This window comes from Phyllostomus hastatus, unplaced genomic scaffold (assembly GCF_019186645.2).
Source record: "Phyllostomus hastatus isolate PE091 unplaced genomic scaffold, TTU_PhHast_1.1 phas_scaffold_60, whole genome shotgun sequence".
NCBI lineage: Eukaryota > Metazoa > Chordata > Mammalia > Chiroptera > Phyllostomidae > Phyllostomus > Phyllostomus hastatus.
Window position 1 is genome coordinate 14,591,359 of NW_025334038.1, and position 14,034 is coordinate 14,605,392.

The 14,034-nt window shown below is 37.9% G+C and overlaps 1 protein-coding gene across 3 annotated transcripts in view; it reads right to left on the minus strand.

The window, feature by feature from the left end:
• Positions 1–14,034, minus strand: part of IWS1 (interacts with SUPT6H, CTD assembly factor 1) — a 60,371-nt gene that overhangs the window by 12,640 nt on the left and 33,697 nt on the right. For all 3 annotated transcript variants that reach the window (XM_045826244.1, XM_045826243.1, XM_045826245.1), the window contains exons 4-7: positions 13,402–13,591; positions 12,804–12,861; positions 5,452–5,549; positions 1,587–1,737 (exon numbers count right to left, since the gene is read on the minus strand). In XM_045826244.1, the coding sequence (XP_045682200.1) occupies positions 1,587–1,737; positions 5,452–5,549; positions 12,804–12,861; positions 13,402–13,591 (497 nt within the window). The remainder of the gene's footprint in view (positions 1–1,586; positions 1,738–5,451; positions 5,550–12,803; positions 12,862–13,401; positions 13,592–14,034) is intronic.

The window sequence follows — 14,034 nt, forward strand, 5'->3', positions numbered from 1 at the left end:
TGAATTATAACGACTATAATTCTAAACTGTAAAATAAAGCAACAACTTCTCTGAAAAACTGTATTTTTCCCTACAACAAAGGAAAATGAATAAATGGACTTTTTGTAGAACCCCAAATTCTGTATCTGTGTCAATCAAACCCATAAAACTATTATAATAGCTTTAGCATTCACAACTCGAGAGAAACAACTTTAATTTAAAATACTGGCATAACTGTAAGTTTTCAGAGTTCATTTAAGGTTCAAAATTATACCTGGGAAAATTTGGCTTATCATCAGAAATAACTTTACAGCAGGGAGGTTTGTATGATAATGGAATGTTATTAAAGAAGAGTTTCTACAAACACAGAAAACAATATAATATACTCCTGTCATGTACTGTACATTTCAACAATTAAGCCAACATAATTACTCTTACTGTAGCTATTTCTGTAGCTATTCCCCCTCAACTTGAATTATTTAAAAACAAATACTAGACACATATCATTGAACACATAAATACTTCAGTAAGTATCTCCAAAAAGATCAGAACTTGTTTTTAAAAATACTTGGTCAATTAAAAAAAAGAACCAAAGCAGAATTTTTTTCCTTTTAAAAAAATGATTTTATTGTTGTTCAATTATAGTTGTCTGCCTCTACCCCCTTTCACTCCTTCCTACCCAAGCCAAACCCATCTCCCTCCCTTGCTTCTACCCTCTACCCCTTGGTTTTGTCCATGTGTCCTTTATAGTTTTTCCTAAAAACCCTTCCCCCATTATCTCCTCCCACCTCTCCTCTGGTTACTGTCAGACTGTTCTTAATTTCAAGGTCTGGTTATATTTGCTTATTTGTTTTGTTGATTATGTTCCAGTTAAAGGTGAGATCATATGGCATTTGTCCCTCACTGCCTGGCTTATTTTATTTAGCATAATGCTCTCCAGTTCCATCCATGCTGTCGCAAAGGGTAGGAGCTCCTTCTTTCTCTCTGCTGCGTAGTATTCCATTATACCATAGTTTTTTAATCCACTCATTTACTGATGGGCACTTAGGGTGCTTCCAGAACTTGGCTATTGTAAATTGTGCTGCTATGAACATTAGGGTACATAGGTTCTTTTGGATTGGTGTTTCAGGGTTCTTAGGATATAACCCCAGCACCGAAATTCCTGGGTGAAAAGGTCATTCCATTTTTAGTTTCCCAAAGTAGAATTTTAAAATGCAATAAGTTAAATGAAATCTCTTAATCAGAGATAAAAGAATGGAGTTTGTAACATAATAAATATGAGTTTATGACTTTTTATATGTGAGAAACATTAAACTTTGTGGCCAGCCAAACTCTAGAGCAAAATCATTCTCCCATAAAGCTAGCAAAGCCATTATGCTAAAGAGGCTCATTTTAATACTTAGTCCTTTCACTAAGTTTTTTCTAAACATGTTAATAAAAAAATTAAAATTATTTCCATGCTTAAAATTTACGACAGTAAATGCTTTGATTATAAAAGTATCTTAAATATAGTTTAAGCATGAGTAAAGCTAAAAAACAAACCCCCCAAAAGCCATGCAACCAATCAAAAGTGGAAGAAAGATGAAGTTATAAGTGAGCCACCTCACCTCAGCAGCTTCATTCATTTTGACAATCATGGCGCTCACCACATCATCGGCATCACTAATAAAAGTACCACCATCACGGTTACGTCTGCGCTTGCCACTCATGCTCTTTTTCCGCTGCAACATCATCTCAAAATCCGACAGAAAGTCCATACTAAGCAGTAACACACAATCAAGTGATACAAAAATTACCTTTTAAATATACATTTCCTTAGATTGCAGTTAAAAAAAAACTTTATTAATTCTAATTCAATGGAGTACTACCTTGTTTTAAAGTACAAGTACTTATAACTTGCTTTTATAAGAGCATGTGATCCTAGATTTTATGTTCGACCTTTGTACTACACGAAATGTTATACACTAATAGCCTTAAACTTTCTCAATTGTTATACACCCCAATAGTTCCACACTAATAACACAAAATACTGCTTGATTGTATTTCACATACTTTTGTTGAGATGGTTGTAATCTGTTCAGAATAATCTGGTATCTTGAAAGGTGCCAAACATAGGATAATACATTAGCTACTGTTTACAGGTGCAATATGTATACTATATTAACACTTGCATGTATCCACTTGAGAATGGACATTTGAAATTTGAAGTTCTTGTTCAAGGTACACTGCCTGCAAGTTTGAGGAGAAATAGAGTAGTATTCAATTATTTGGGTATCTTTGTCTTCTACAGCATAAATAGAAAAAAATAAACTGCTGCTTTTCAGTGATACAACTCAAACCAATGAGACCAAGATAAAGTTGGATATCAACAGACTTGCTAAGAGCCTCAAACCTTTATAGTTTTCACCTGAATCATCACACTTAATGAGGAAGTTAACTTACTCTATGCCACTATCATATAAATGAGATATGATTTATGTGGTAATCTAATTTCCAAAGGTATTCCCAAACTCCTTCAGCATGGCACCAGGAATTAAAAAGGAAACTTTTTAAAACCATTATCTTTACAACTGTAAACAGTAGCTAATATATCAACCTATTTTGGCACCATTCAACATACCAGATTTTTCTAAACAGATTACAACTATCTCAACAAAAGTATATGAAATACAATCAAGCAATATTTTGTAATTAAGACTTTAGCTATATTCCCTTCAGAACCCACAAATAAGCTTTTCTTATACAGCACATTTTTTCAGCAGAACTTATTTGGTGAGATGTAATTAAGAACCTGGCAACATGTATCTCCACAAACTACATGAGGTAAACACAAGGTAAATAAAAAGAGTAAGAGCAAATTTTTCGACAGCACTGTATACAGACAAATAGAAGAGAGGGAAATGGAACAGATTCCTTCCTATACTTAAGCAGAAGACAAAATAAGAAAAAAAATTTTGACAGTCTCTACCTTCATTTATATATTTTCTTTAAGGACTTCCGGTCAAGATGGAGGCGTAGGTAGACACGCCGTGCCTCCTCGCACAACCAAAAGAAGAACAATGACAAATTTAAAAACGTAAAACAACCAGAACTGACAGAAAATCAAACTGTATGTAAGTCCAATGACCAAGGAGTTAAAGAAGAAACATTCATCCAGACCAGTAGGAGGGGTGGAGACAGGGAGCAGGGTAGAGAGGAGTCTGGCAAGGTGGAGGCTGGTAGACCCAACAAAGTGGCGGATTGCAGACTGGGCAGTCCCATATTCGCGTGCAGATAAACTGGGGGGGAACAAATGGGGAGCAAGACAGACGATACAACCCATAGTTTTAGTGTGGGGAAAATAAAGCCTCAAACCTCTAACTGAAAACACCTGTGGAGGTTGAGGCAGCAGTGGGAGAAACTCCTAGTCTCCCGAGAGTTCATTGGAGAGACCCACAGGATCCTAGAATGTACACAAACCCACCCACTTGGGAATCAGCACCAGAATGGCCCAATTTGCTTGTGGGTGGTGGAGGAAGTGACTGAAAACCGGCAGAGAGCAGAGCAAGCATCATTGTTCCCTCTTGGACTTCTTCCCCACATACAGTGTCACAAAGAAGCTACGTTGTTTGCCCCACCCTGGAGAATACTTAAGGCTCTGCACTTTACTACATAACAGGTGCACCAAGACAAAAAAAAAAAATGGCCCACACGAAAGAGATCAAAGCTCCAGAAAAAATACAACTAAACGATGAAGAGATACCCAACCTATCAGGTGCACAGTTCAAAACACTGGTAATCAGGATGCATACAGAATTGGTTGAATATGGTCGAAAACTACTGTATTTTTAGGACTACAAGATGCACCAGACCATGAGACACACCTAGGTTTTAGAGGAGGAACATAGGGAAAAAAATGTGGAAGCCAAAAGTGTGGTAAAATATTTAATAACCTGTGACCCTGCTCCACCGCCACCCACACCCACAATGAGCGAAGTAAACTATATTTGAACTATAAAATGCGCCCCCATTTCCCTCCCAAATCTGGGGGAGGGGACTGCGTCTTATAGTCCGAAATAATACAGTAGATGAAAAAATGAAGGCTATGCAAAGTGAAATAAAGAAAAATGTACAGGGAACCAACAGTGACAGGAGGGAAACTGGGACTCACATCAACAATTTGGGGCAGAAAGAAGCAATAAACATTCAACCAGAACAGAATGAAGAAATAAGAATTTTTTGAAAATGAGGAGAGGCTTAGGAAACTCCAGGACATCTTTAAATGTTCCAACATCCAAATCATAGGGGTGCCAGAAGGAGAAGAACAAGAGCAAGAAATTGAAAACTTATTTGAACAAATAATAAAGGAGAACTTCCCCAATCTTGCAAAGGAAACAGACTTCCAGGAAGTCCAGGAAGCTCAGAGAGACCCAAAGAAGTTGGATCCAAGGAAGTACACATCAAGGTACATCATAATTACATTAGCCAAGATTAAAGAGAAGGAGAGAATCCTAAAGGCAGCAAGAGAAAAGGAGACAGTTACCTACAAAGGAGTTCCCATCAAACTGTCAGCTGATTTCTCAGAAGAAACCTGGCAGGCAAGAAGCAGCTGGAAAGAAGTGTTCAAAGTCATGAAAGGCAAGGACCTACATCCAAGATGACTCTATCCAGCAAAGCTGTCATTAGAATGGAAGGGCAGATAAAGTGCTACCCAGATAAGGTCAAGTGAAAGGAGTTCATCATCACCCAGCCCTTATGGTATGAAATGTTAAACGGACTTATCTAAGAAAAAGAAGATAAAAAAATATGAACAGTAAAATGACAACAAACTCACAGTAATTAACAACCACACCTAAAACAAAAACAAAAAGAAACTAAGCAAACATCTACAACAGGAACAGAATCACAGGAGTGGAGATCACATGGAGAGTTATCAATAGGGGAGTGGGAGGAGGAGAGAGGGGGAAAAGGTACAGAGAATAAGTTGCACAAATAGTAGGCAGAAAATAGACAGGGAGGTTAAGAATAGTATAGGAAATGTAGAAGCCAAGGAACTTACATGTATGACCCATGGACATGAACTAAAGGGGGGGAATGTGGCTGGGAGGGGGTGTGCAGGATGGAGGGAAATAAAGGGGGAAAAATGGGACAACTGTAATAGCATAATCAGGAAAATTATATTTATATTTATGTTTATATTTATATTTATATTCTCTTTAAAAATTCCTTTTAGCCCCAGCTGGGGTGGTTCAGTGGACTGGGTGCCAGCCTGTGAACTGAAAGGTGTCCGGTTCAATTCCTGGTCAGGCACATGCCTGGTTTGAGGGCCAGGTCCCCCATCGGGGGTGTGCGAGATGCAGTAGATCCGTGTTTCTCCCACACATCATTGATGTATGTCTCCTTCTCTTTCTCCCTCCTTTTGCCTGTCTCTAAAAATAAATAAATAATGTCTTAAAAATAAATAAAAATTCCTTTTAAATAAAACAAACTTACTGTTTTCCTCTCTTTATGTTATCATCAGAATCTGAATCTTCAGCTTCTTTTACCTGTATTTCACTTTTTTCTTCTTCCAAATCTTCTTGGTTAAAACCCTAAGCAGGGTAAGTAAACCAGAGTTATCACAACATTACAGACTTTGTTTTGTATAAATGCTCTTAATTTTTATACTTTAACTGTAATACATTCACAAAGAAAAATTAAATAGGTATCAAAAGGAATATAGCAAAAAAACTCCCTCCCACCCTAGCCACTAGTGTATTAGCTTTCTTGTATCTCCTTCTAGATATAGGCATTTATACAAGCATTTCTGTATATATTATATTTACTACCCCTTTTATTATACAAATAGTTGCACACACCAGGTACAATATATCACTATGCACCTCCCACACATAACAACAGAATCTGGAGACCAATTCCTATCAGCATAAAGTATCCTTATGCTTTTGGTTTTAGACTATTTCACCATGTGACTGCAACCACAATTTGTTTATACATTTTCCCTACTGACATTCAGGTATGTGTATTTGAAATTTGAGAAATATTTGCCAAACTGTCTTCCACAAAGGTTATGCCAATTAAGTCTCCTTTCCAATAAGGCACGAATGCACTTGTTTTCCCACCTTCATAGGTTATCAAACACTGGCCTTTGCCAATCTCTGGACTGAAAAACAAAGGCACCTGTGCAGCTTTCTCTGCATTATGTTATTAAAAGTAAGGCCAGGCATGTTTTTCATGTTTAAAAGCCAGTTGTAATTCTCTGTGAACTCTCAATATCCTCTGACCATTTTTCTGTTGGATCTTTGCCTTATTGATGTGAAAAATCTCTTTAAAAACCAGGGAAGTTAGCTCGCTGTGACAGGACCACACAATCCTTACATTTGTGCAGTTTGCTTTTGTTCATGGAAATGTTTTCCATGCATAATTTTTAATTTTTTATGTAATTGAAACAAATGGTCAATTTTTCTTTATAACTTTTTTATATTTTTGAAAGATTTTTAATATTATATTTTATTGATTATACTATTACAGTTGTCCCATTTCTCCCCCTTCATTCCCCTCCACCCTGCACACTCTCTCCCACCCACATCCCCCCCTTTAGTTCATGTCCATGTGTCATGTAAGTTCTTTAGCTTCTACAGTTCCCATACTATTCTTGCTCTCCCCCTGTCTATTTTCTACCTACCATCTATGCTACTTATTCTCTGTACCTTTTCCCCCTCTCTCCTCCTCCCACTCCCCTGTTGCTGACCCTCCATGTGATCTCCATTTCTGTGGTTCTGTTCCTGTTCTAGTTGTTTGCTTAGTTTCTTTTGGTTTTTGTTTCAGGTGTGGTTGTTAATAATTGTGAGTTTGCTGTCATTTTACTATACATTTTTTTATCTTCTTTTTCTTAGATAAGTCCGTTTAACATTTCATAACATAAGGGCTGGGTGATGAAGAACTTTCACTTGACCTTATCTGAGAAGCATTTTATTTGCCCTTCTATTCTAAATGAAAGCTTTGCTGGATAGGGCAATCTTGGATGTAGGTCCTTGCCTTTCATGACTTGGAATACTTCCTTCCAGTCCCTTCTTGCCTGCAAGGTCTCTTTTGAGAAAGCAGCTGACAGTCTGATGGGAACTCCTTTGTAGGTGACTGTCTCCTTATCTCTTGCTGCTTCTAGGATTCTCTCCTTCATTTTTACCTTGGGTAATGTAATTATGTTGTGCCTTGGTGTGTTCCTCTTTGGGTCCAACTTCTTTGGGACTCTCTGAGCTTCCTGGACTTCTTGGAAGTCTATTTCCTTTGCCAGAATGGGGAAGTTCTCCTTTATTATTTGTTCAAATAAGTTTTCAGTTTCTTGCTCTTGTTCTTCTCCTTCTGGCACCCCTATGATCCGGATGTTGGAATATTTAAAGATGTCCTGGAGGTTCCTAAGCCTCTCCTCATTTTGTTGAATTCTTGTTTCTTCATTCTTTTCTGTTTGAATGTTTCTTTCTTTTTTCTGGTCCACACCATTGATATGAGTCCTAGCTTTCATTCCATCACTATTGGTTCCCTATACATTTTTCCTTATTTCACTTAGTGTAGCCTTCATTTTTCCATCTAATTTGCGACCAGAATCAACCAATTCTGTGAGCATCCTGATCACCAGTGCTTTGAACTGTGCATTTAATAGGTTGGCTATCTCTCGGTTGCTTAAAAGTACTGGCTCTGGGGCTTTCAATTCTGTTTGAACCATCTTTTTTTTTCCTTTGGTCTGGTCGTGCTTGTTACGTATGAGGGGCGGAGCCTTACGTGTTCACCAGGGCAGGGCACCCCAGTTGCTGGGTTGTGACGTTGTATGTGGGGGCAAGGTCTGAGGGGAAACAATGGTGGTTGCTCGGTTCTCTGTCGGACTTCAGTCACTTCCACCGCTTCCCCCAAGCAAACTGGGCCCCTCTGGTGCCAATTTCTGTTCGCGTGGGCTTGTGCACACCATGGGACTTTCCAAGGACCTCTCCTCTGAGGCTGTGAGTCTCTCCCTGTGCCTCAGCCCCCAAAAGTGTTTTCAATCAGTGTCCTGAGGCTCTATTTCCCGGCACTAGGACCCTGGGACCGCCCAGTCAGCTAGCTGCCTCGCGAGCAGTGCCCTGCTTCACAATCTCCGCTTTGCTGGGTCTGCCTGTTGCCACGCCTTGGCCAGGGTCTGCGGGCTGCTGGATGCCGCTTTCGCGCTCAGGGCACACCCACTCGGTCTTGCGCACCCTGGGTGCCTTAAGCCCCCGGTCCCAACGCTCTCCACTCTGCTCTCCACGCCTCGCCGCAGCCCGCGCCCATCTGCCTGACTCTGCCCCTCCTACCAGTCTGGATGAACGTGTCTATTTTAACTTCTTGATTGTCCGACTTCCATTCAGATAAATTTTCTATCAGTTCTTATTATTCTGTTTCTAAATTGTTGTTGTCCCTATCTTGGTTGTGCAAGGAGGTACAGTGTGTCTACCTACCTAAGCCTCCATCTTGGCCAGAAGTCTATAACTTCTTTTATGTCATATTTAGAAAGACCTTCCCAAAGGCTGTTGGGAAGTATGTTTTTCTCACTGAAATGGGCCTATAAACAAAGCTGACGTTAATTCTCTAAACTAGAAAAACATACTTTATTCTCATCAAATGTTGTTTAATGAGAATAAGATCTCCATGAAGGCAATGTCCAAACAACCTCTGGCATACAGGCTCTCAAATATTTGCTGAATGCCTTCTTCCTTTCTATTTTCCTTAGTAGTTCACCGTCTTAGTAAATTCATCTAGTTTTACTCTTTCTTGCTTTAGTAATAAAAGTACTGATTTCTTTTTTAACCCAAGAGCTGTTTAAGAAGGAAGTTTTAAATTTCTGGCTGGCAAGGGTGTTTTGTTTGCTTTTGTTATTAATTTTCAATTTCACTTCATGGCATTCAGAAAATATTGTCTATACTTTGTACTTTTTGCAAAAGTTTATTTAAAATTTATATGAAAATGCAAAGAACCAAGAAAAGCCAAACTGATCTTGCAGAATAACAACCTTAGAAGACATAACCAACTAAACATAAAAAATTATTAATGGTGCAAGGATAAATAAACCAACAGAGCAGAAAAGATACTGTAGAAACATAATGGATAATAAATACAGACACCTGATATATGACAGAGATGGCATTATACAGTGGTGGAAATGGAATGTTCTAAATGGGAAATCTTGACTGTATCTCTTACATACTACACACAAAAACCCATTCCAGGTGGATTGTATTGTACAACTATATGTGAAAAATAAAACAAACAAGCTTCTAGAGTATAACTCAGAAGAATATCTTTATGACCTAGAGATAAGCAAAACTCTTAGAATTAAAAAGTTTTCAACATAAAGGAAAGGATTGGTAAAGTTGATTTATGTTAAAAGTTTTGTTTTGTTCATCAAAAAACTCCATTAAGAAAATAAAAAAGACAAGCCACAAAACAGAAGAAATTTTTAACCTTTGTAATTACCAAAAGACTTTAATCCAGATTATATATATAAAAACAGATTCTTGCCCTGGCCAGGTGGCTGGGTTGGTTGGAGCATCATCCTGTACACCAGAAGGCTGCAGGTTCAATCTCTGGTGGGGGAGCATATAGGAGTCAACTGAACAATGTTTCTCTCCAACACTGATGTTTCTCTCTCTCTCTAAAATCAATAAATATATCCTCTGGTGAGGATTAAAAAAAACAAAAAAGCTTTCTGAATTTTTTGGTCTGCTTGTTATTTCAGTTGCATTCCATGTAGATTATTATCTGTCCATTTCTCTTTGCAGTTCTATTTTTGTTTCATAAGTACATATTTAAAGCCATGTTACCAGGTATATGGCTAGATACAATTTTAAAACCTATTATACCTTAAAGTCTACCTCTCTTTGCTACTCATATCTACAAGTTTTCTTTTAGGTAATGCTCAGATAAAGTTATCTTTTTCTATCCTTTTATTTTCAACATCTTGTTTCAGGTGAATCTTAAAACTAGTATACAGCTAGTTTTTTTTTTAAGCCTCACCTGAGGATATGTTTATTAATTTTAAAGAGAGAAAGAAAGGGAAAAAAGGGGAGGGGGCGGGGTGGGAAGGAAGGAAGAGAGACAGAAAGACAGAGACAGACATTTATGGGTTGCCTCCCATATGTGCCCCCACTGGGGATTGAACCTGCAACCTAGGTATGTGCCCTGACCAGGAATCAAACCCACAGCCTTTCGGGGTATGGGACAACAACCCAACCAACCGAGGCATCTGGATAGGGCTACAGTTGGTTTCTTAAAATCCAGTCTGACCATCTTTATCCTTTAATTTAATACAACTTAATGTAATTTCTGAGATTCAAAGTTTAAATCTGCTATCTTACTATGTATGTACTACTTTCTAATTGTCCCCCGTTAGTATTTTTTTTTTTGTCTTGCCTTCCTTTGGATTGACTTGCTTTTTTTCTTCTTTTAATCTCACCTGAGGACAATTTTTCATTGCCTTTAGAAATCGAGGGAGGGAGGGAGGGAGGGAGGGAGGGAGGGGGAGAGAGAGATAGAGAGGGAGGGAGGGAGGAGGAGGAGAGGAAGAGGGAGGAAAAATGAGAGGGAGGGAGGAAGGAGGATGAGGAGAGGGGGAGGGAGGAAGGAGGAGGCAAGGAGGGAGAGAGGGAGGAAGAGAGAGAGAAAAACAGTGCCTGGTTACCTTTTGTACAAGCCCTCACTAGGGATGAAACCCGTAACATTTCAATCCACTAGATGACGCTCTAACCAACTAAGTCACACCAGCCAGGGCTAGATTTATTAGCTTTTATTATTTTCCTTTTTCCCCCTCTATTAGGTTAGAAGTTATACATTCCATTAATCTTGTAGTAGTCATTTTAGAGATTACCACAGGCAACCTAATTTATCAAAGTCTAATGTATTTTCACAAACACAAAGGCCTGTAAATAGTTCAATTCCTTCAATATTCTCAATTTATAATTGCTGTCATGGTTAATTTTACATATATTTAAAACCATACCAGACATGACTTTATTTTGCATAGACAACACTCATTTAGACTTACCCACACACTTCTGCTTTTTTTCCCTTCCTGCATCCTTGGCCTTCTACTCAAGATTTTCTGCCTTTAGTATGTCCTTCATTGGTATATTGGTAAGATGAAACAAGAGGGAACGTTCATTCCTGAAAAGCGTTTTTGCTGAATATACCAGAATTCTAAGTTTGCAGTTACTGGATTCTATTGTTTCTGTTTAGAAGTCAGCTGTTAGTGTGACTGTTTTATTATATGTAATATTTTCCTCTCTGGCCACTTTTAAGATGTCCGTTTTCTTTGGTTTCTTGAAATTTTACTTTTATGTATTTAGGTGATCTCCTTGTATTTATCCTGCTTGTAATTTGTAAAAATTCTAGAATCCATATTTTTATGTATAATTTCTTTAAATATTGCTTATGCTATGTAAATTTTTTCCTTATCCTTCTGGGATTCTAATTCACTATGTTAAACCTTCTCTTGTATAAATTATGTTGTGTTCTCTTACATTTCCAAACTGGCATGTCTCAATACTTCATTCTAAATAGTTCTTCCTAGCCTATCCCCCAATTCATTCTTTTTTTTTTCAAATATATCTAAGCTGTTGTTAAATTCATTCACAAAGTTTTTAACTTCTGTTACTATATTTTTACAGTTCCAGATTTTCTATTTGGCTCTTTTCCAAATATGCCTTGTCTTTTAAAAAACTGTTTGCTCTGCCCTGACTGGTGTGGCTCAGTGGGTTGGGCATCATCTCACAAACCAAAGGGTGGACAGTTTGATTCCCTGTTACGGCATATGCTCAGGTTAGGGGCCAAGTCCCCAGTGGGGGGTGTATGTGAGAGATAACTGATCAATGTGTCTTTCTCACACTGATGTTTCTCTCCTTCTCTTTCTCCCCCCACCTTCCTCTCTCTCTAAAAAATAAAATACTTTTTAAAAAAATTGTTTGCTGACAAAACTTTAAGCTTTTATCTCCCTGAACGTTTTTTTAAGTCATATCTAAAATTCCTGTATCTAGAGCCACTAAGTCTATTTCTATTGCCTGTTTTTACTGTTTCTTTTTAACATTATCCACGGTGTACCATACTGAAACACTACTGAAATACTCTGAGGCCACCAATTATGTTCCCTTTGTCCTAAAAGGATTTGTTTGCATATGCCAGATGCCTAAGAACACTAGCCAAAAGGTCAGGAATCACTGTAATCAAATTCCCGAGACTAAGGTTGTTTAGGGTGCTAGATTTCTCAAAGCTGGCCTAAAATCTGAGTGAAGGCTATTATTTCACTTACAGTTCACCCTTAATCATGGGAGTCCCAGAGCACGGGATTTTCAGGGTCCTCTAACCTCAGTGGGCCCTGATAGCCAAATTTTGTCTCTTGAGTCTTGAGGGCATCAAAATATGATCAGTTTCTCAGCCTGGACAGGCAAACATCTCAGAAAATGCAGTTCTAAATGCTGTGCTTACCCTCTTTAGGTTTCTGTCTTTTCCTGGTTTGGACTTAGTAATTCTCTGCTACCTTGGTTCCTCTGATGAGGAGCACATTTTGCTAGAGAGAAGTTTTGTAATTATCATGAATCTTTCTATTTAGCATTATAAAGTGCCTTTTGCTGTCCCTTAATGTGTTTCCTCCCCCCTTCATTCAATTTTGCTTATCATTTTTCTTTTGTCTTTGCAGACCATTTTATTTCACTTTCTCCATCCCTTTGTTCTAGAATTTAATTGGCTACATCATAGTTGTTTATTTCTATTCACTAGAATCACCTATTAGAGAACCACTGCCAAAAAGCAGAGTCACAAAGGAAATAATTCCACCTTATACTTACTGTAAATTCTTCTTCCTCTTCATCACCAGATTCTCCAAATATATCTGCAATAAGATTTCTACAAGGGAACATAAAAAACTTCCATTTGCTTTCTTCTCATCTACATAGGGACCTAAAATCTTTCTAATAGGGTACAATTTACGTTAAGTAAAATGTGCCATTCTCACATCCATTTCAATGGGTTTTGATAAAAATAAACATTCAAGTAACCATTACCCTAGTTAAGATATAGAACAATTTCATCTCCCTAGCAAGTTTGATTGCAACCTTTTCCAGTCAGTTTTCCACATCAAAATCCTAGAGCCAACCACTACTCTGATTTCTATCACCAGATTAGTTTTACTTATTCTTGAACTTCACATAAGTGGAATGAGACATGTCCTCTTTATTTTTTTCATCTAAGATCTTATTTTTGAGATTCATACATGTTATTGTATATATCAACAGTTCAGGAACTAAAATCCTGATTCCCCCAATGTCATGCAATTAGACAGGATATACTATATTTTACCTCACACAAAATTTTAATGCAAGTTTAAAAAACTGTTTCTACCACCATACATGCACCCTTGAAAACTCATGTTATTATGTCACTTACTCTTCTTCATTCCCTGACTCACTATCACTCCCAAACAGATCCTTCTCTTCATTTTTCTTATCAGATCGTTCTTTCCCTGCTTCTTCTTCACTGTCAGATGCTACAGTCTTCTCTCTTTTGCCTGATTTGTCTGATATAACATCACTGTCAGAGTTCTCTCCATCGGAGACAACGCGACTCTTCTTTGCTGCTGTAGAAAAAAGAAATCATCATTAATCTTATCCTGTCACGGTCACTGCAGGACTAACAACAGGTACCTTAAAATTATAGTACATGGCAAAAATCTAAGGCCTCTTGACATACAGTTTAGAATTAAAAAAAAAAATAACTAAAGGTTCATTCAGAGTCACCTTATAATTGTTTGGTATTATTTAGGAAAAAGTGGCCAAAATATGCAGAATGAAATCATCAATATGGAAATGGGCATCAATACCTCAATAGCAAGACCTCCGGCTAAGATGGAGGCATAGTTAGACACTCTGTGCCTCCTCGCACAACCAAAAGAAGGACAACAATTTAAAAAACAAAAATCCACCAGAACTGACAGAAAACCAAACCATATGGAAGTACAACCACCAAGGAGTTAAAGAAGACACGTTCATCCAGACTGGTAGGAAGGGAGGAGTCAGGCAG